General features: G+C 46.6%; 1 protein-coding gene across 1 annotated transcript in view; it reads left to right on the top strand.

The window, feature by feature from the left end:
• Positions 1–20,649: 20,649 nt before the first annotated feature.
• The window catches only part of HUNK (hormonally up-regulated Neu-associated kinase), an 80,627-nt gene continuing 77,421 nt past the window's right edge, over positions 20,650–23,855 (top strand). The window contains exon 1 of the mRNA XM_069204041.1: positions 20,650–21,401. Within this exon, the coding sequence (XP_069060142.1) occupies positions 21,132–21,401 (270 nt within the window). The 5' untranslated portion in view covers positions 20,650–21,131. The remainder of the gene's footprint in view (positions 21,402–23,855) is intronic.

Raw genomic sequence — 23,855 nt, 5'->3', positions numbered from 1 at the left:
CCACAGGTTACAGTAGATGACGTCTTCTTTCTGAAGTCCAAGGCTCAGGAGGAACAGTCCTTTTATCTTCCACAGGTCCAGAGATGTTCTGAAGAAGGAATTAAGGAGAGCTACTTTTATCACTGGCAAAGGCTTGTGAGTTTAGAGTGACCCTCTGACCATTAGAGTAAAGGTTCCGTGGGGTAACCCTACCAGCTTTGACTTCATTGCCTATGTTTTGACCCTAAACAATCCCACAGTGCCCTCCTCAGCCAAAATCCAAATGGCAGAATCTTTCTTCCCTCGGTCAGACCTCTGAGCATATCTCTGAGGGAGGTGTGTCTAAGAAAATGAGGAATTGCTCCTACAAAACAAGTTCTGGGATAGGTTTCCTCACTGGGGTTGGTGCCAATCAGGCAGGGGCATGCCTAGATGTGAGCTACATCTGCCTGTGACAGGGGCTTGCCCATTGAAGCTTGTACATTTGGTGGCCACATTCCTCAGGTCATCCTGTCAGGCCACACTTCCTCCCAGCCAAAGCCCTTTTGTTCCCCTTCTTGGAGAAATCTCCCAGGAGGCTGGCAGGTGACAGCTGCGGATTATCTATGAAAGAGCTACTAGAGGCTTTTAGGCAGGAAAATGCCCACTTTCTAAAAGTGGCATTTTTAAGATAGTAACTTAAAATCCGACTTTACCATCAGATTAGATTTGAAATGCCTTTTAATTTGAGTCCTTGAATTATGGTTCTAGCTATTTTCAAACTGAAGTTTTCCATGATAAGGTGGTATCATGTAAACCAGTGCTTTTCTATGGGTGAACTAGCCTTGCCACAGTGGAAACCGATTTTGGAGATTTTTAACTGCCAGGACATGTAAACCTTAAGCGCACAAGATCTACATTTTAAATACCATGCACCCTGCCAAATGGGCATTCAGGGCATACTTAAGGGGTGACATATAAGTAATAAAAATGAAGGTTTGTGCCTGGTAAAGGGTTACTCTGCCAGGTGAAATTTGCAGTTTTGAACTGCCCATCTATCTCTACACTCTCTGCAGTACTCATGATTGTGCTCTGCAAAGCCCGATACGCCACTCTAACCCTGCCTAACCTGTAAACTGTTCAGTTTAATGGGACTTGTTAATGTTAATGTTTGCTCTGACTAGCATGGCTGCAGAGCTATTTGCTGGCAGAAATCAGGAGGAGAGCCAAAAATGTTGAGTTTTAATTAGTTAATCTGTTTCTTTTATGGTCTGAAATAAGTTTTCAGTTAGCACCATACGTTAGGCTCATGAACAAGAAAGTGTCCATCTCTGACATTTCCAAGCCTCTTTTTCACAGCTTAGCTCCCGAAACGATTAACTTGATCAGCCAAAATATTTAGAGTTTTGTTGTAAACTGGATTTCGTCTTATTCATTTCTCGGGATCTCAGTCTTAGGACACTTGTATACTTACTTTGTCACGTGTTCTCCATTTAAGACTGTTAAGTATAAAGCTATACATTTGTGACTTGCCTGTGCTTAGTGAGTGTACTCCAAATGTATTTTGCTAGGGGCGGTCTGAACCTTTGAATCATAGTCTATTATTTTTTTATTTTTTCTAAAAAAAACATTTCAGGCTTTTATTGCATGTGGGCAGATTTTCTTTATTATTCCTGTTGCATTGGGTGGGATGTGCCTATGCTTGACCAGATGCAGTGATCAATGTGGGACCTAACGCCACACTGCAGCCCGACACACCAAATGTAAGATGAAGTACTCTATGCTGGAAGTTTGGCCCGGCACTTGACTTGCTGATAAGGTCTTACGGTGTGGTACACGGGAGTCCTGGGATACTGAAAGTTAGATAAGTGCATGAAATCAATGGCACCCAATCATGAGTCTATAGGGAAGTCGGGGGGAAAGGGTTGAACTGGATCCCTGATACAGACACTCGCAGATGAATGTGTGAATAAAACAGGTAAGCTGATCTAGCCTCTCCGGAATCTCTACAAACGCTAAAAGACTGTGACCGAAGGTCTTTGAGCACAAAGGAGACGGCTAATAAGCATGAATGCATGCTCCTACTTCTCTCCATGATAACAGACAAGAAGAGCTGTTGCATCAACCCTCTCCCCACTTACACTTCTACCTCACAGTCTCCAGTACAAGGCGGTCATACACCTAAGGAGGGGGGGGGAGGTAAATCAAACCTGGAGAGTGACCCAGCGAAAGGGACTCCCAATCATGCAATGTACCACCAGTGTATGAAAAAGGAAATATATAGGTATAATGAACTTTGAGTTGAGTACAATATTTGTGAGGATAAGAAGTATTTTCTGGAAGAAAGAACCTTTGAAACTGAACACTTAAATAACCTTATCAAACACTTGAAAGGTCCTTAGTTTAAATTGTGTCCAGAACAATGGGTAGCCTTTAAAATAGATTTAATGAAGCCTTGAAGTGGAAGCAGGAATCTCTGGTGCGGAGGTTAAGACACCCATGAGAAACTGAGACACGCAATTAGTCACTTGAGGGACGGAGTTTATACCCCTACTGAATCACTTCCTCCTTATATGTTTCCTCAAATCACTAGCAATAACCCTGAAACAGTTGAAGAAAATGAGGAGGATATACTAGTTGTTCTGTGTTTCCCCATACTGGCAGGAAATGCAGTGTGTGCACCACAGGGTCATCTAAGACCAGAGAAGCACCGTTGTATGGTCTGGTGGGAGGGGTTTCAGAAACAGCCCCCTGCCCACCATCCCCAAGCGAGTGCAACGAACATGGTGAGTGTGGAGGATATGACAAGCAACAGCATGACCGGCACCCCCAGCTAGTGAAGAAGACAAATAAGGTCCAAATGATTTCTTGGAAATCCAACCAGATGCCCTCTGACCCTATGACAATATCCATCTACTGAACTGAAGGCGAGTGAACATTCAAAGTTCCCAGACCCCATCTGATCTCCTAAACAACATTCCAACAATTCCTTAAAATACAAGATAACCCTAACCAGCTGAAGTGAATGACCGATGGCTAGATGGTTAGACAAAGCTTATTGAAGGCGACAAGTACCCATTGATGCCGCTGCTGTTACTGGGAGATGTATTGTTGAATGCTATTGTTAAACTATGTTCTGTTACAACTAACTGGACCAAGATTAATAATTGAAAACAAAATAAAGATGAAGGGCCAGATGTAGGAAACGATTTGCGACTCGCAAACGGCAAAAATTGCCGTTTGCGAGTTGCAAATGTGAGTTTCCTATGCAGAAATGCATTTTGCGAGTCGGGACCGACTCGCAAAATGCATTTCCGACTCGCAAATAGGAAGGGGTGTTCCCTTCCTATTTGCAAGTCTGAGTGGGATGCACGCGGTCGCAAATCGTATCGCAGTTACCATCCACTTTAAGTGGATGGTAACCCACTCGCAAATTGGAAGGGGTCCCCGTGGGACCCCTTCCAGTTTGTAAATGGACCCCAAAAATTTTTTCAGGGCAGGTAGTGGTCCAAGGGGCCACTGCCTGCCCTGAAAAAAAAAAGAAACTAAAGGTTTCGGTTTTTTTTTTTAAGTGCAGCTCGTTTTCCTTTAAGGAAAACGGGCTACACTTAAAAAAAAAAAAAAACTGCTTTATTTAAAGCAGTCACGAACATGGAGGTCTGCTGACGTCAGCAGGCCTCCATGTTTGCGAGTGCCTTGACTCGCTATGGGGCCGCAATTTGCGACCCACCTCATGAATATTCATGAGGTGGGTCATTGCGACCCCATAGCGAGTCGCAGTCGGTGTCTGAGACACCGTACTGCATAATATTTTGCGAGTTGCAAATAGCGAGTCGCTATGACTCGCTATTTGCAAGTCGCAAAATGTTTTGTTTCTACATCTGGACGAAATCTCTGCTGATTGCATTGATCAATTGAAATGTGTGTTTGATCATTATTCTGGTATTGTTAATGCCACAAAAACTTTTAAAGAAGCTGTTGCACCAGCGTTTATTCAAGGGTTATTGACTAAGGTACAGCAACAATTAACAACAACATTATTCGATGGCAACTATGTGTCTGACACTATTGGTCCCAGTTGCAAATCACTCTGTTGCTACGCAAGGATGAAACAAAAAATCCACTGTGTCTAAACACATGTCTTTGCAAATACAGTCCTTTCAGCAAACAGTGACTGGGAGAGGTCAAAGAGGAATTGGGCGGTAAAATGAGCAGAAAAGACAGGGAGGAGGGACATCTAGGCGAAACAGCCCCGTCTTGTGGGTCCTTCTATTTCGATTATAGCCAGTTGGAACTTAGTAAATACGACTGTCCAAATGTAGCCTAGAATTCCTGTGACCAACTCTAAAATTCTGAATTCAGTTTTCCCCCCTAGATAGATAGCCTACCTTTGAGGACAGTCCGAGGGGAGCCGACTGCTGTGTGAATGGTTTAACCCTTCTAGTGGAGAAGGGGAGGGGCGTACATGCCTTATTGATACTGGTGCTAGCAGATCTGCATTGAAAACTTCAGAATTTCCCCTACTACCTCTGTCAGCCAAAACACTTGATGCCCTCGGGAAGTCTACCTCACACGCTCATCACTACACTACTGTGCCTGTGTCTTGACCTTTGGTTCCAAATATAGACCAACAAGCTTTCCTCTTGAGCCATGCCTTACTTGACAAACTCCTGCGAAGGGCTCTTCTGTGCAAATTGGATTATACTCTGCCTTAAACTATGAATGGTGTCTTTTGGAGGGTCCCAGTAGAAAATAACAAAATATTGGTCTGGTGGATCTGCGAGCAAACAATGATCCATGTGAAACTGGTGATACTAGGAAGTATTCACTGCAGTCATGGACTGCTGCGCTTGATCAAATTCCCGCCACTTTATTGTCCGAACGTGGTGAAGAGGAAGGTTGTGTTTTAATTGTTGAACCTGTAAAAATCTGAATTAATTGTATGGGAAAACTTCCCTGCATACCACAAAACCTGTTATACCTCAAGGTGGAGGAGGGGATTGGCATAGTCATTACTGCTCTGCTGAAACAATGGGTTTTAGAACTCACCGTAAGCATTTGTAATAGTCCTATTTTACCAATCAGAAAAACCTATTTTAAATAGAATTTATTTGCAATAAATGCCTTTGTACTGATGAGTTTTCCTCTTGTACCAAACTCTGTTCCTGCATGGCTCACTGCTGTAGACGTGTAGTCTGCCTTTATCTTGGTTTCCATACACTTCTACCAGGCAATAGCTTTTCACTTTTTCATTTTTGAGAGCCTCTGAAGCTTTTAGAAACATTGTGTTAGAACCACCTTTCACTGTTTCTGTCGTTAGTGCTGTAGCTGCATTGTTGTTGACAACTAGAATTCAGTAGTTTCCCGTGCCCTGGTTTTTAAGATATGAAATACTGTTGGTTTGTACCTCTCATTTAACTTTGGTGTAATGCTCTATGTTGAAATCTTCCTCCCTTGTTCCCAAAGAACTCAACAGAGAACCTCATGATTTCAGCATAACCACAGCTCATTTGACCAACAATCTAAGAGATTTCTTTGCGTCATTTTTTGGCACTTTTAATGCCTGTTCAAAGCAGACATTAAAATGAGGCTTCCATTGGTTACAATGGGCCTCTGGGTGCTTTGCAGGATTAGTGTCAAATTTTTGACGCTAATCATGCAAAGCGCGAGACTAGCGTAAAAATTCTGACCACTAACTACCACCATGGTGAGGTGTATTTTAAATACGGAGCACACATGGTGGCATTAGGGGGCGCTAAGGGGCGCAACAAAGGTTTCTTAAATATTCCCCTATGAGGTACATGTATTTTAAAGTTCTTTTTTTATCAAAGTAAAGCACTGTGTTGGACAGTTGTGGGGCTGCTGGGTGAGTATTGTGTTCTAAGCTTGCCCAGCCCTAATCTACCTCCCTGAGAAGCCTGTGACTGCTCGCTGTCACTACTACTGATAGTCAAGTGCTGAAGTGGTTATTTTGGGCCCGGTTTGCAGAGCTGTGATAGGGCAGACCCCAGGACAAGAGAGGCAAATGACCCGGCCACAGCTGAGGCACAATAATCACTGCATCGCCTGGTGTCATGACTATTTTGTATTCTAGGCCACTCAAATATTAGCAATGCGCTGAGGATTGCAGGCTCCTTTTGAAATGAACAATGAAATGGCTGTAATGTGCTGCAATATGTGGAGCAGATCTAAGGGGATATTCTAAAGTGCATTAAATACACAAAATAGAAAAGGGGCTGGGAGTGTCTGTTAGTGGATTACAGAGGCCGAGGGTATTGAAGAGGAAACAGCCTTCGTGTTCGGGGCTCCGACTTTTAATTAAGACGTCCACGGACGACAGACAGAGTTTTGGGCACAGACACTCGGTTATTTTACAAATACAAATCAAACACAGTGTCCATGAACGTCAATTCACCAAAATGCTAGGGTTAGTGGAAGTGACATCACAGGCCCTTTGAGATTCAGGCCCTGATTTATACTTTTTGACGCAAACAAGCGTTAGTGCAGGTTTGCGTCAAAAAGTTTACCGCTAGCTAGCGCTATTCCTGGATGCCAGCCGGGCGTCATATTTAAGGAATGACGCTAGCCGGCGCTAATCCCGGTTAGCATAAAATAAATGACGCTAACCGGGTGGGGGAGGTATAGGGGAAACAGGAGGTTGTGCATCGAAGAATGGCGCTAGTCAGGTCAGAGTCAGAAAAAATGACGCTAACAGGACTAGCGTCATTTTTTGACACACAACCCCCATGGACATGACTCCTGTCTCAGTAAAGCCAGGAGTCATGCCCCCTGCCCAATGGCAATGCTTAGGGAACATATGTCCCCTTGGCATGGCAATTGGGCACAGTGCCCTGGAGGGGGTCCAAGTGAGGCCCCCCATCCTTAGGTGTCCTCCAGGTGTGGGTGGGGGTGACTGGGGTGTCCCTGGGGGCAGGGAAGGGCACCTGTGGACTGCTTCCATGGTCTGCGACCATGAGAATTAGCCCACAGGTCCCCTAAAGCCTGCCCTGACCCAGGCGTTAAATCATGGCGCTAAACAGGCTTAGCGCCATTAATTAAGGCCCTCCTCCTCCCGTGCGTGATTTTTGCATGGGAGGATAAATGTGGCGCAAAGGCCTTAGAGTCATTTTTTGCCTGGGAACGCCTACCTTGCATCTCATTGACGCAAGGTAGGTTTTCACGGTAAAAAAAATTACTTTAACTCCAATAATTTGACGCTAGATGGGTCTAGCGTCAAAATATAAATATGGAGTTAAGTTTGCACTCGTTTTGCATTAAAAAAATGACGCAAATCTGGCGCAAACATAGTATAAATATGCCCCATACATACACACACACACTCACCCACAAACACGCACACAACATACATTTAAAAGCACTTTCTTATTTACCTCAGCTGCCAGGGAAGGCTAAATTCCACCTAATTGTAGTCCATTTTTTATTACACTAACAGTAAATTATCAAACATTATTCACTGTTAGTGTAATAAAAACGTTGAAAGAAAACAGAGTGGAGCCCCCAACCGACATCCATAAGGAGGAGTTGCCACAGTGTTCCTGGCACTGATTTTGACACCTCTGAGGCCAGCGGTCGCAAGGGGAAAGCCAGGGGTCGCAAAGGACAAGCCGGTGGTCGTAGATTCGGCCCCTAAAGTCCTTTTTTGGGCTACATCACACGGGAATCTGCAAGCAAAGAGTTGAAGGGGTGTCTTAGATAATCTCAGCATTTTTTTATGATGAAAATGATAAAAACATGCATTCAAAGCACACATCTATAATACAAAAAGATACAAAGCCATATGACTAATCTTTAAATTATTCCATTCAATTAATTAATTTTTCAGTTATTATTCACCATCTAAAAAGAAATAAGTATACTTTCTATTTATGTTAAATTCTAATCAATCCAGTTCTCTAGGTGCCTCTTTTCTGACTATATTACTGACTTTACCTTTTTTTTCTACCAAGAAAGCTCTCTATATGAAAAACCTGCCACATACTCTGACCATTATTGCCAGACTCAGGGAGATTAGGGTTTATGTCAGGATGCAGCAATACAAAGTCTCACACAGGGGTCTCCAACCTTTCTGTAATAACAGCTACTTATATTCAATGAATATCATCCCGAGCTACTCTTTGTACAAGTATTACTACTGGCATAGTGTGCATGTCAAACAAGATTCCCTTGGCGACCACCTCAAGCAAGTTTACAAGGAGTGACCAGCTCAGTGCCACAGACAGTTGCTGCCGGTAATGTAAAGAAGTCTTTATCAATTTGGAATGCCTCTGGATGGGTAATACATTACAGCCATAACCGTAATACTCCTGGTACCAACATAATAATATGAGTCGTAATTCTCTCTGATGCTGCATGGCTATTCACTCACATATCATCCTTAAATATATTGACAAAGTGCACTTTTTCGCAAAACATCAGCATCTGAGTTCTGAAAAAAACAGGCTTTTTGCAATTGAATGCAATTTTAGGTCTTGTAGTACACATATTAATTCAACCTAGCAATAGGTTCAAATTTAGTTGGCTGGGCTGCAGAGAAGAACTATTCACAGGTACCTGGAGAGCAACCAGTAGCTCGCAAGATTCTTGTTGGAGAAGCATGTTCTAGCAACTAGAATGGCGATGGATAGTGAATTAAGGTTGATGCTTGTTATATTTTACTTAACTTATGGAACAGCTGTCTGCAATAGTCTTGCAATTGGGGACACTGTGCAAACATATGTAAAATATTGGTGCTGTCCTGCTGACCTCTTTGACAATCAGAAGTACTACCTCAACTACATTTAAATAATCGTTCAGGAGTATAATATAGCAAAATACAGGGGTAGATTTAAGAAAAGTGGTGCTGCACCCAGTGCAGCTCCACTTTCCTTGCGCCCCTTAGCACCCCCCCTACCGCCACCATGTGTGCGTCGTATTGAAAATACGGCACACCATGGTGCAGGATAGGGGGCAATAGCGTCAGAATTTTTGACCCTATTGATGTACTGTTCAGGTTAGCACCAAAATGTTGGTGCTAACCCTGAACAGTACACAGGGTTCCATTGTCACCAATGGTGTTCCACCTTTTAACGTCTGCTCTGAATAGCCGTTAAAAATGCTAAAAAAAGTGGCACAAAGAAATCTTTTAGATTTCTTAGTGCCATTTATTGCCACTCTCCCCCCTCCACCCCCCCCCCCCAGCAGGGGGCATAATGTGGCGCGAGGGGTGACAAAGTGGCGCAATATTACTTTTTAAATTTGGCGCTGCAATTTTGGCCCTGTTGGGCCAAATTAGTGTAAAAAATTAAGACTAATGTAGCACAAGGAGGCGCTCGGTCCTTTTAAATCTGGACCATAGTTTTATGATGATGTATTTATGGTTCGCTAGTGGCAATAATTTGTCCCCCAGATGTATTGATTGTTGCAGGGCCGGCAGAGATACTTCAGTGTTCGAATTAACCATCCAATAATTACTTTCTAAATCGTGATGTCTGCTCAGTGTTCAGAGAAATTGAATAATAAATCTGCAATCATTGATTTATGTTTTCTTTGAAGACTGCATCAAATAGTACCCTTTGTGTTAAAGTTACTTTCATCGTAACAAACCTTTGAAAAAAATCACAAATTTTAAGATAATTAAAAAGGTATGCCTGGGTAAAGGAAACCTTTCTTGAATCTGGGCAAAGGTAGAAAATGATATTTTACAAACAAGCATTGGAAAAGCTAATATGTCTTGCCTATGAGAGCTATTGGCTTTGGCATGGTGTACAGCAGTGTGGATGCTTTATAGATTGGCTAAAACAATTTCTAAAAAGTGCTATTACATTGCTAGGGCTAATGCTCTTTTTTGAAAAGTGCACTAGCGCTAGATGCATCACAGCCCTTTTTATTATCATGTTTAGGCATGCTGCACAGCAACCACGATGCTACAGAGCATGGTTACAAATCATTGCCAAAGTCGGCAATGTCCATAATGTACGCATGAATAAAAGGCAATGGCAGAGACGATAGTCTCAAAAATATACCTATTGGCTTTGCCAATGCTTGTTAGGTCTCGGCACATCACCCTTATGATTCTGAGAAAATAAGTTAATCTCTCCATACATGAAAAATAAAAATATATAACGTTTTACAAAAAGTCCTATCACGTGAAAAAAACAATTGAGCCCAGGTGCATGTCTTGAGGAAAATAAACTTGGAAGCAGATAATATCTGTAGTCACAATAAAAGCACATAACCTGTACTGTCACAATAAACATACTTTTCAAAGGAGAAAAGGTCTTCTTGAATTGCATGTGGCATAGTAAAACTTACTTACAAATGGCAAGAGGTTCCACAAGCATAACAGGGAAGAAAACAAAAAGTAGTACCTCTATCACAGCACGATCAGCAGAAGGACAGCAATCAAGCTGAAGCAATCTGTACTTGGTCCATGCTCCAGCTCAAAGGAGAGCAAGTGAAGCCAGAATATGCTGGCCAATTAGAAGGTGGCAAATAAGAGTGACAATGAAGCTAACAATTGGGCTGCAAGCCCATTGCTGTATACAATGTCTCTGGTAAGCGAGTCTCTGGTAAGCGACAGCGCATGTGCTGTAGATGGTGAGACCAAAAATCATTACCCAAGTTGCTTTACACCTAATATTTTCTATATTCTGCAATGCTGACCATGAAAAATGTTGTGAAATATAGCCGATTTCCAGAGGGGACTGTGCCTGTTAAAATGAGTAATAATAAACTACTGTACTCATACATTCCAGACACTAATTACCATTTGCACTGTCTTGAAGTGCATCTTTTTATAGTAGCTTATCTCTGCAAATCAAAGTGACTATCCTTTTACCTCTTCTGCTACAGGCAAACCCATATGTTTAATCCATGGCAGCATTAAAAAAATAAAGAAAGCATTTAATTGAAAGTTCAATAAATTGTACAAGTGCAATTAATATCAAGGCAGACAAAAACAAGGAACATGGTTAGCAGTGCTAAAGAAGGAACATTGTGATTGACCTACATATCTACGATTCTTAATTTGAATCAGTTGTTGCAGACTGGGCCTAGCGGCACTCATTTCCAGGGACTGTCACTTATTTTTCTTCATCACATCTTGACCTAAAGTAAGAGAGAGAGAAAAAAAGCACAGAGGGATGAAAGGAGGAAAAAAATATAGAACCCTGTGCGAAAGAGAGAAAAACAGGGATCAAAAGAAACCTGCAAGAATGAAATAAAGGGGCTGGGAGTGTCTGGTGGTGGATGAAAGAGAAATGAGGTGGAATCAAGACGTCGCAGCATGCTGAAATGTGATAAACTGCCCCAGAACGTATTAATTTACAAATTAAGCACTATCTTAATATAAGATCGCACATGGACACACAAGTTTACCTCATGTGGTTAATGCTGAAACAAGCATAGGTGCTGAAAGTCAGGGTGTGGGGTTGTTGCAGCACCCCAAAATAACCATGCTGGAGTTCAGAAGGCAAATGAGGGATAAGGTTGCCTTTAAATTGTATTTTTATTGTGTTACATTTGATGTGCCTTCAAAGACAGAGGTCAAATGTCAGGCTGCTTCTGACAAATTGCTGTTAATTCTTTTAACTGGAGAGTGGTGTTTCTTGCTCTGACTGCAAAGTTAGAAGATTTTGTAAAATGAACTATCTGACAATCTTGCTGAGATACAGGAAGTGTGAAATGAAAGGCTGTAGGATGTTGTTTTTTTCCTAACACAACAATATACCTGTAAATATATGTAAATGAACTGTACAAATATTTTAACATATCAGCACAAATAGAGCGCATTTGTTTCAATGTTGAATTGTGATTGAAACAAAGATTTTAATAGCACCAAAACAAATCAAGATACATTACTTGATGACCTGCAAATGATAAATATTTGTTGGAGCCCGATTTCCACACATTATCGTTTGTGTATTTTATGAGTAAAGCTGCAGGTCATTGTGAATTTTGTGGCCATTTCATTGAAAATGTGGAATCTGTAAATTACAGTGCGCTGCCACACCAAGCTTTAGTAATGCATTTGCAACAGTGTGCTCCAAAATGCACCACCGGCTACATTCCAAGCTCTTATCACCCTCCTGCTGAACTGGCATGACTCATTTGTTACACTTGTTCTTTGTGTGACACTTGGATTTTCCAAAATCTCTGTGACTTCAGTTATGAAGCATTAATAGCAGCACCCCCGCTCTGAAAAGTGGTCAGGCACCCCTGGAAATACGATGATTCTATTACCTAAAATTGAGGCTGGACCACTACCTATTGGTGCCTTTTATTCAAGGTGGGTAACCAACAAATCAAAATATTGGCCTGTTTACCTGTGCCACAGGAATGCTAGAAACAATCAGCTATTTTCTGTTTTTTGGCACACTACCTGTGATACTGTGAAGGTGAATACTTTACACGCTACTGAAACAACATGGAGTGAACACCTTCATTGAAGCGATTGCAATGTGCAAGCAGTAGCGGCTGGTGGCCGTCAGGGGTTGGGGGGCAGTGTATGGGTGCCACAGAGGGGCAAACAAAAAACATAAATAAACTTACCTGCTGCCGCTCCAGCAGCCTCTCATCTTCTTCGTCCCTCCTCAACAAATCCCAACATGTTTCTCATGCTGTTATACAGCATGAAAGAAGTGCTGGGACTGGCCTGAGCAGGAAGAAATGACGATCAGGGAGGGAGTGGGACACTGCGCTTGGTCTCCACCTGGCTGTGCAACAGAACTGGGTGGAGAGTTCTAAGTATGCATGTCAGTTTGGCCGGCCTCAGACAGCCGGACAAACTCACATGCACACTTAGAAGCGCACCATCACTCCTCCTCCACTTGTTGACATGGAGGAGGCTTGCCCCGTCCTACGAAAGCAGAAAAATAAAGGGATAATAAAATATTTTTATTATCCCTTTATTTTTCTGCTTTCACCATCGGGGCAACACTCCTCCGCCATAGCGGAGGGGCCGCCCCTGTGTGCAAGTGAACTAACCTATCTCATATTTTTCTCACCATTGCAGCTTACGCTGCTGTAGCATGGCAGCTCACTGTCTGCATACCCAAGAGACTAAATTAATGGTTCCATAATAAGAACCAAGAATACTTTTATTTACTCTTTTATGTCTTTTTAAGCATTTGAGTGTTTTCCTGCTAACTTTCAAAGCACAACAGCTCCAAAAGAGTATACTGTGAATATTGCAAGGCTTTTATCTGAGTCACTGAAAATAGATGTGAAATTTGAGTAATGAGGAGGTCAGGCTCACGGCAGATACTGGGTGGAAAGACTAATGTCTGATATAAAGGTGTGAGTCAGGCAAGAAGACTGGGATTAATTTTGGTGTTCATTCTTTCATTGCAATATATTGTTTATCTGCTCAGAACCAATAGCAGTATTAACTGTAGTTGGGTGGTTACTTCCCAGGCTTACTAGGAGGGTATTGCAGAGTAGGTGATAATGTCAGCAAACAGAATATAGGTGAACACAAGACTCATACTTGACCTCCCAAGCCACACCCACATCACATTGCACCTCAGGAAGCTTCACTGGTTCCCCATTCACAAGGGCAGCCACTTCAAACTTTGCAAGTAGACATACAAAGCCCTACACAACACAGAACCAGAGTACCTGAACAGCCACATACACTTTCATCAACCCACCAGACATCTACGCTCTGTCTCACTTTCATTCTCACACATTTCCTGCATCTGCAGATTCAAAACTGGAGGTCGCTCATTCTCTTACATCGCACCCAAGACATGGAACAACCTCCCTCTACAGATCAGAGCCTCCGCCTCACTTCTTGAGTTCCACAGGAAGCTGAAGACGTGTTGCTGTAGGAAAGTGCCCCTTTTGTCATGGTTACCCCCACACTTTTTGACATATATCTGATGCTAACTTGACTGAGTGTGTGCTGGAATCCTGCTAGCCAGGACCCAGCACCTGTGTTCTTTCCCTAAACTGTACCATTGCTTCCACAATTTGCACACCTCTGTCAAACAGTTAAGTCCCTTGTATAAAGTACCTGTGGCCAGAGAGGGTCCCTAAGGGCTGCAACATGTATTGTGCCACCCTAGGAGACCCCTCACTAAACACATGCACACTGCAATTGCAGATTGTGTGTGTTGTGGGGAGAAAAAGGTAAAGTCGACATGGCATCCCTCCCTGGGTGCCATGCCCACAAATCACTGCCTGTGGCATAGGTAAGTAACCCCTCCAGCAGCCCTTTCAGCCCTAAAGCAGGGTGCACTACACCACAGGTGAGGGCATAACTGCATGAGGAATATGCACCACCAGTGTCTAAGTCAATTCTTAGACATTGTGGCCCATATTTATGGATGGTTAGTGTCACTTTAGCGCCATTAATTTTGGTGCTAAAATGGCGCTAACCCAACTCCATATTTATATTTTGACGCTAGACCTGTCTAGCATCAAAATATTGGAGTTAGCGCCATGTTTAGGATGCACAAACCCACCTTGTGTCAATGAGAAGCAAGGTAGGCGTTCCTGTCCTAAACACAACGCTAACCCCCAGCGCCATATTTATCTCCAGGTGCAGAAACGACGTGCAAGGAGGCAGACCTTAATAATGGTGCTAAGTCCGCTTGGCGCCATGATTTATCGCCTGGGTCAGACCAGGTGTTAGGGTGCAGATAGGCCCACTTCCATGGTGGAACACCATGGAATGGGCACAAAGATGCCCACCCCAAGCCCCAGGAACACCACCACCCACACCACAGGGACACTAGAGAAGGGGGACCCCATCCCAGGTAAGTTTAGGTAACCATATATGTTTTTTTGTAAGTACCATTGGGGGCCCCTTACATGGGGCCCCCTGCCTGGCACTGGGTATGTTGGGCTTGCCCAGGGGACACTAGTCCCCAGTGGTGGGCACTGGCGTGGTGGTAATGACTCCTGTCTACGCCTAGACAGGAGTCATTTTTTGGCTGCTTGGGCGTAAAAAAATTATGCTAGGCTATATGCTGCTATCCAGCCTAACTAACCCACTAACGCCATTTTCCCTAACGCCATCCCTGACCAGCTAGTGTCTTTTTTTTAGACACTAGCCATTCCTTAGCGCCATCTTGAGTCATTTAATAAATATGGTGCAAAGATGGCTCTAAGGGATGGTGTTAGCCGGCATTATGAAAAATGTTGCAAAACAGCGTTGGCGCTGTTTAGCGTCATTTTTCATAACTCTGGGCCTGTAAGTGCAGTGTAGCCATTTTGAGTACATGGGCTGGGAGTTTGTCATTACATACTCCACAGCCCCATGATTGACTCACTGAGGACTGGGAAGTTTGATATCAAACTTCTCTGTTCAATAAACCAACACTGATGCCAGTGTTTGGATTTATTGTAAAATACACACGGAGGGCAATTTAGAAGTGCCCCCTGAAATTCACCCAACTCTCTACTGTGTGGTTGACGGGTCTATGCCAGCCTGTCACCACCAGACAAGTTTTGGACCCCATGGGGTGAGAGCCTGTGTGCTCTCAGGAGTCAGGGACAAAGCCTGCCCTGGGTGGAGGTGATTCCCACCTCCCCTTTCAAGGAAGAGCAACACTTGATGGTGAGCCTCTCAGGGCACTCCAACTAATGGAGATGCCCACCTCCCAGACCAAGCCCCACTTTTGGCAGCAGGTTCGGCGGGAAAATTAGTAAACAGGAGAAGGAGTGTTCAGCCCAGCTGGGACCACCCCTAGGGTGCCCAGAGCTGAGATGAACCCCTCTCTGCAGAATCCTCCATCTTGCTTTGGAGGGAGCTAGCCAATAGGGTTAGAGATGTGCCCCCCTCTCCCCAAAAGGAGTTGGCAAAAGAAGGGTGTAGCCACCCTCAGGGTCAGTAGCCATTTGCTACTGCCCTCTGACCCCTGTAATGCCTGAAAATCTAGTATTAGGGGCACCCCTGAACCTTGCTCTTTAGCTTCCTGGCTACCTTAATGAAGAAGGACTGAAGAGCCGGACCAGCAGAGAAGACTCCAGATGACAAATGACTTGGCCCCGGCCTTGCCGCCTGTCTGCAACTTCAAGACTCCTGCTACATAAAGATGACTCATCCTGCAGGACAAGCAACCTCTACAAACCACCAGAGGACTGCCTGCCTATCTAAGGACCAAGAACTCCTGAGGACAGCTGCTCTGTCCACAAAGTAACCTACAACAAGGACCCCAGAGCCCTCAGGATCTGCGAGTCTTGCCCACTCTGCATCTCCACGGCCCGAGTCCAGGTGGCCCACCCGACCAGAGAGAGTCCCCACGTGATTCTGAGTGCAAGTCTACCCCGGGTTGCAACCTCCTGGCCACCACGATGATGCCTGCAGCCTGAATCCAGAGAACCCTCCCGACAGTGACCGGATCCGATGAAGATACCCGACGCTTAAAGGTATCCTGGCACCCCCAGTCCTGTTGTCTTTGGGAACCCAGCTGATGGCCCATCAACGTCCAGAGGAACCTTAACTTACCTGTCTAGCCTTTGGTCTTCTTCAGCTGGCCCCCTGGACCAAGCCTGCTGCGTCTTTGTGAACATGGAGTTCCTCATTGTAAAGCATTTGGCGCCCGGTGCTGTGTTTGCACCCCGCACATGGGTGAGTTTGGTGCTTACCTGTGCCCCCCCCAGTGCTGATCTAAACCCCCTTGGGCCCATGACCTGACCCTGTGGGTACCCACCAGCAAACCTTTCTCTTTTGACACCCCCAGCCTCCATATCATTCCATTGGGTGCCCGAAACCAACTTTGACCTCTGCACCTGGTCAGCCCTGAGTTGCTGATGGTGCACCCTTGGTGTTTTCCTAAACTTTGCCCTGTGGACAACTTAACCCCCGAAGCCTGGGACTGTAAATCTAGTACTTGTAAACTGTGTATGTACTTTTCCCTCCTAGGACTGCATTGCCTTCAATGAAAACTGCACTGTCTGTTCTTGATATTGAAAAGTATTACTTATCTGAAAACTGTTTTAACTGTGAATTACAAACGAAGTGCATTTGATACTTGGAAGTGATACATTCTTGAAACTGTACTTACCTGCAACAAAGAGCCTTTTGGTTCTAATGCAAAAGTAACAAAGTGTATTTTTTGATACATAAAACATTGGACTGGAGTTAGTCATTAAGCGTGTGCCTCTTGACTGTGTGTGTACAACAAATGCTTAGCACTACCCTCTGATAAGCCTAACTGCTTGACCACACTTCCACAAAAGAGAGCATTACTGTTATCTACTAGCCTCTCTAAAGCCTCTGGGGAATCTCTGAACTCTGCGCACACTATACCTCACTTTGGTACAGTACATACAGAGCCGGCTTCCAACAGCCACTACCATCCAGATAACTACTAAACCACAGAGATAATTGTGATAGGTTTAAAGGGTCAGCCTAGAAGTGGACCGATCTCTGGTTTGGAAGAATGGCCATTCAATCCAAAGTAGTAGGTTTATAGTGTCAATCCAGAGGAGAGGATGTTGTCTCCCTGGGGATGTCCTGTGGACAGATGATCTTAGTGTAACAGACACCATTAAACGTTATGAAAGTGTGATCTGAAATAACAAGACACCTAAATAACCTTTTATGGACTTTAGAATTAAAGGTCAGCATAATCACCCAAGAGCCATTTTTTGAGGGGCAGCACATCAGGAATGCCACGATACCGAAGAGACAAACATGCCATACCTCGTGTGTGCAGAGAAATCCACATGACCTGTGAACACAAATTAATGTGATTGCCAAGAGCACTTGCTTTCTACTGATACCGGGGTGACCACCTCCCCCCAGGTCATTATTGGCACTGTGAGAGCCTTATTCATGCTGATGCTGTAATCTTGTATTGCTTCCAGTGAACTAGACTTACACATCTGAAATCAGTTATTTGTATATGACAATTTCAGGGCTGGAGGGTCTTAAGCGCCTCAGACCCCCACTACAATATACAATACCCCCTGCTACAATATTATACTTCACAGCTCACCCCAAAACGTGCCTAAAACCTGAACAGGTCATAGAATCTAAGACACTTTCCTAGTTCTGAAACACTCAGAACAACCTGCATTCAGATAATACACATTGGAACAATTCTTCTATGGTAGCCCCCTCCATCCCCCCACCAGCTTCCTCCACTCCCTCCTTGGCTTCCTGAACGATTGACGTGAGCTCTCCGCCTCTCTTTGGCTCCATATTGCCAGTATCAGCCTTGTGTAGCTAGTGGGTTTATAACCCCCACTTTTGTTTTCTACTCTTGTACATCATTTGTTGGATGCTTTTTTATACTTTGTATATATCATTTAGGATTCCCTTTTTAGTTTCAGTTGATTGCTTTGTTGCTCACCCACACTATTAGTGTTGTTGCTCATCTCATTCATTTTGGAATCTCTTGGCGGTGTAAAATGCTCTGACGCCTTTGGCTCATGTTCGCGCTATATGAAACTACATATAAATATTAGATGTTTACGTACTCCGGCTGCATTTCAAGTCTTTACATACTACAGTGCCAAGCACAGCCTGGTGTAAAGGGCACGGGTGGATGGAGGTGGCATAAAAACAGCACCTTGCTGGCGGGTCCCTGCAGGTCCAGCTGCTGAAGGGCACGTGCGAGACCTACACTGGGTGGGAGGGCGTGCCTCGTGCATGCGCGCGTGCTGACAGGGCGGCACCCTGACCGCCCAGGTGAGAACAGCTGCACGCACCGGCCGAGGCGCTGCGCCCCTCGGTGTTGTTAATTAGAAAGCGAGGCCACGACGAGAGTATTTTTGATCCTAAATCAGTGTTTAATTTGAGCCAGTGGTTTCCGGTGTTCGGCACCTAATTACCAACACCGGCACAGATGGCAGTCTAAAACACGGCGCAAGAAGAGCTGGTTATTAACGGAATATACATTAATAGATAGTAACACCTGCCGGTCAAGCCATTCCTATGGCGTTCTTGGAATAGTCAGGACTGTCACACTTGTGGGAGCGTGATGGTTTGCAGATGTTTCGTACAGTCACTGCCTGCGCTGGCAAGGGGTGCAGACGTACCCTGGCACTTATTGTTTTACAAATTAAGCACTGTCCTAGATAGGTGTGAATGTGTTAAACACCACCCATCCCCCTTGAGTCCCGCAGCGCCCCAGTGCGCAGCGAGGCTGCCCGCGGCGGACACTCCAGGTGTCTGCGCAGCCCGCGTTGTTCCCAGGCTCAGGGTGCGACGGGAGGGGCGGGGACTGCTGGGCGCTGGGACTCGGAGCCCTTCGGAAGGCTGAGCTCAGAGCACATCTGTTCCCGCCGCCGACGGTGAGCGGATTAGGTTACTGCAGATTCAAACCTCGGCTGAGACCCGCGCCACCGTGTGCGCCGCAGGAGGGCTCTTGAGGGGCACGAAGCATTCTGCACCCACTGCTTCCCCCTGGGGGCAGAGAGCCTGGCCAGGCTGAGGGCACGTGCGCCTCCTACACTCTCAGCTACACAGCCAGCCCCGCTGTCACACAGACGGATATTTAGGTTTTCTAGGAAGGAGCCGAGCACCAGCCCACTTCATGCCGAGGAAGCCGTGGGCCTGCTGCCAACGGACCAAATGCTGCCTTCCTGGCAGCCTCGACCTCTAACGCGGACTTTATATCTCTCGCAGTCTGTATCCAGCAGACAGAGCCTCATCCCTGCCAGTCTGGACCTCAGCGAGCTCCCGTGCCACCCAGCCTGGACCTTGCACGGCTTTACCCTCTGCTAGACTGGACCCCTAGTTGTCCTCAGTCTCAGCCTGGACCCTGCAGGGGTTTACCCTCTCCTAGACCGGACCCCTAGCTGTCCTCAGTCTCCCCCCGGACTAGACAGAATTTACCAATCCTCTAGACCGGACCCCTAGCTGTCCTCAGTCTCAGCCTGGATCCTGCAGGGGTTTACCCTCTCCTAGACCGGACCCCTAGCTGTCCTCAGTCTCAGCCTGGATCCTTCAGGGGTTTACCCTCTCCTAGACCGGACCCCTAGCTGTCCTCAGCCTGGACCCTGCAGGGGTTTACCCTCTCCTAGACCGGACCCGTAGCTGTCCTCAGTCTCACCCTGGACCCTGCAGGGGTTTACCCTCTCCTAGACCGGACCCCTAGCTGTCCTCAGTCTCAGCCTGGACCCTGCAGGGGTGTACCCTCTCCTAGACCGGACCCCTAGCTGTCCTCAGTCTCAGCCTGGACCCTGCAGGGATTAACCCTCTCCTAGACCGGACCCCTAGCTGTCCTCAGTCTCACCCTGGACCCTGCAGGGGTTTACCCTCTCCTAGACCGGACCCCTACGCTGTCCTCAGTCTTAGCCTGGACCCTGCAGGATTTACCAATCCTCTAGACTGGACCCCTAGCTGTCCTCAGTCTCACCCTGGACCCTGCAGGGGTTTACCCTCTCCTAGACCGGACCCCTAGCTGTCCTCAGTCTCACCCTGGACCCTGCAGGGATTAACCCTCTCCTAGACCGGACCCCTAGCTGTCCTCAGCCTAGACCCTGCAGGGGTTTACCCTCTCCTAGACCGGACCCCTAGCTGTTCTCGGTCTGAGTCTGGACCCTCCACCTTTTACCGCGCACTCTCTGCGCCGGAGCGCGCTGTGCATCCATTGAGCCGTCCTCCTAGAGGCTGCTGTGTGCGCGCGTGTGTTCCACCTCCTGACTCAGTCTGCTGCGCGCCTGCTCCCGCCTCTCCACCCCTCCTTGCCAACGCGCTCCAACCATCCTCTGATCTCGGGAGGGACACCTAGCAGAGCTGCTCTGCGCGCACAGCTCCCAGACTCAGCTCGTTGCGCTCACATGTGGCGCTGCCTCCCCGCGGGAAGCGAGCCACCGCTCAGCGCACGGGCTCACCGGCCGCCGTCTCCAGCGGGACACCGCCTCTGCGCAGCCCAGACACCCTCGGGGCCGCTGCCTTCAGAGACCTAAACCCCCGGGGTCCCTGCTGTCCGATTCTGGGATATTCTGAGGCGGTTCTGCGCAGTTGAGCTGGACACTTTCACTGAAGGCGCTGGAGACTGCCATCGCGAAGCCTGTATCCTGGTGGCTGTTGTCTGTGATTATCGCTGCTGTGGCGCACACATTCTGGACACTGTTCTGCCTGTTTATAGTCCTATTTGTGCACTTGTTAGCGTGAGTGCCGCGCTGCCCTTGCACGCGGCTTCCTGCTCTCGGATACAGCGCCCTCTGTGCCCGCACCCCTGGCCCCACACACGCCCCTCCGCCCCGGGACCATGCCGGCCGCCGCCGGGGACGGGCTCGGAGACTCTCCCACCAGCAGCTCCCAGGAGTGCTTCTTCGGCAGCGGCAGCGGGGAGCGCTCGCTCTCGGTGCCCGAGGAGGGCTCCTCCTTCCTGCCGGCCTGCGTGAGCACCGTGTCCCGGGACAGCCTGCGCAGCTTCCAGCACACCAAGCGGGTGGGCAGCTACCTCATCGGCCGGAAGCTGGGCGAGGGCTCCTTCGCCAAGGTGCGGGAGGGCCTGCACGTGGTCACCGGAGAGAAGGTAGGCTTGCTTATCCCGGGGGGGTGGGGGCACGAGTGATGGGTGCTGCCCTGTTAACTAGCATGGGCATGAGTTGTTGGAAGAACGTGTGTGTGTGTTGGTTGTTTCGCACCAAAAGCCCTTGAGTCCCGAAGAGAGTGTGAAATGGTGCGGAAGGAACGAGCACACGGTTTTGGGACTCAGGCCCTAGTCCTGCAGGAGGATAGCTCCTCAGGTTTGTACCTGGATGAAATGATGCAGGTATTTGCTGATGAGGAAAAGAGTGGCCAAAACTTTGCTTAAACCATTTTTTGCTTGTTATTTTCAAGGCATTACAGGTGGTCTCTCGTGCAAAAAGCGACCTGATACTGTGCGCACACTGTTTTTACCTGATTGGCCGACATAACGCAGATAGGAAGCATACGATCTATTCTAGGGGAAGCAAAAAAGGCGTAGTGAGGACACCTCTCCTGTCCATCTCGGCGCTCAGAGGTAGGGTTGGTAGGTCTGCATTGCAGCCGAGCTCCTGGGAGCCGAGCCTGGCTGCCCGAGGACATGCCGGAAGGGGCGCTTTGTTGCTCCCTGCAGGCTCCCGCTGCCCCCTCCCCGTATAGCCGTGTGTTCCGTAGAGCATAGCGAGGTGTCGCCAGTCAGTGCAGACTGGTCATCTGGTCCCCTTTTGCAAGCTCCGAGCTCACACACCAGCAGTTGGACAACTGTTGGCTGTCAACTGCAGTGCACTGTAGCATTGTGTTGCCGCTTAACGCACAGTACTGTGTCCTTGAGCAGTTCTGGTAAGCGCTCAGTGCCTGCAGAAACACACCCGGTAGCTTGTGCTCAGTGTGGCACTGTGATGTTAGCTTTTAGCAGGACTTAGTGCGTCGACAGCGCTTTCATGCCACCCCGTGCATGCAGCAAACCACATCCATTTGCCGCGATCACCAGTTTACTTTGTTGGTACAGATGTTCTTGTTATGTTACCATTCTATAGTTTGGCTTTGTGTATAGCGCCTTGACTCTATGTATTCAGGATGCCTCTGCGCTCGTGTACTCTAGGGATTGCGTCATGTTCGAGAGCACAACCTGGTGTACAAACGTCGCTTTCAGCCGTTCACCCCTCCTATACAGCGCTGAGCACACAAGCAAAACTTTGAACGTACGTAGCCCTACTAAAAAAGCAAAGTACAGCACACACGCAGCGTTGCTTGGCAGCACATCATGCGCGCGAGCTATTCGTGCATTGAGTGACCTATGATGATCCGAGCTGGAAACTTTGGGATGTTAAAACACTTCAGCGCGCGCTGTTTATTGGGGCAGCGTCACGTGCCACATTGTAACCACTTGCATATCACAATACCCTGCCTCGCACATTTTGTGGACATGAATGCTGCACACGACTTCCCTTTTTCTGTTCATTAGTCTGTAAGTGGTTACAGTTACCCCTCACACTTCAGTTTGCAGTCGAAGCCAAAACTGACATAGGGTGTGTCAGCTCCAGTTCAACAGATGCTTCCACATTCTGTAATAAGGTGGAAAATGCAGAATGGACGCACACGTCTTGCAGGATACATTCACAAGAGAGAACTTTCAGAGTATTGGCCAGGGGAGTAAATCTATTGAGAAGTGCTCAAGGTGGGATTCCCTTCGGGAATTTGCCCCTTGATAGTGGTGAAATTGTGCATCAATTTTACATCAGATTATGCCTGAAGTCAGAGATCCTTCTATTCACAAGACTTTTTTAGAATAGTGCAAAATATTTTTTCTTTTTTTCTTGAGATATCCTTGAAATAATTTAAGAAGCACATGCTCTTCCAGGTGTGACCTCTGGGATTTTAAGTTTAAGCAAATAGCAGAGCAGGATAGGATAAAAGCAGAAGGGATGGACTGCAGAGGATTTAGGAAAGTTTTAAGCAATTTCTTGATGGCAGTGATGGTGCTAGGAAATACGTTCCAGAATATGGTTACCAGAGCAACGAAGTGTGGGCAACCCACGCGCTTCTTCCTGTAGGAAGGCGCTACTCAAAAAGGACTGAAGATCACAGGCTTCCGCTGAGATCGAGCTCTGAGTTGGATCCGCAAGAAATAGAAGGTCTAACGCGTGGTGGACTTGATTGACAAAAGTCAAGATTGTATTCTGAATCCAGCTGCAGACTAAAAGTCAATGCAGTGTTTTGAAGGTGTCCATCATCTTCAGGCAGAAGAGGGCACGGGCAGCTGCGTTCGTTATTCCCTCTTGGCGACTAACCAAGAACAGGCAGTGACACCGATGTAGATTTCGCCTTTCCTACTCTAGGTGGATCTCAGTGAGTGCTCCTTGGGGGGATGAGGAATGGGATCTTCCTGTTTCATGTCCCATGCGTGAGAGTCCACCCTGAGGCTTGACTTAGGGTGCTACCCATGGGTGTCACAAAAACATGTACGCCTGGAAAGATCTGCAAGTCTTCTGCTATCACTGATGGTACCGGGAATGCTCCC

This window comes from Pleurodeles waltl, chromosome 8, assembly GCF_031143425.1.
Source record: "Pleurodeles waltl isolate 20211129_DDA chromosome 8, aPleWal1.hap1.20221129, whole genome shotgun sequence".
NCBI classification, from domain to species: domain Eukaryota; kingdom Metazoa; phylum Chordata; class Amphibia; order Caudata; family Salamandridae; genus Pleurodeles; species Pleurodeles waltl.
The sequence above is the reverse complement of the archived record's forward strand: the minus strand, read 5'-3'. Positions and strand labels throughout refer to the sequence as shown.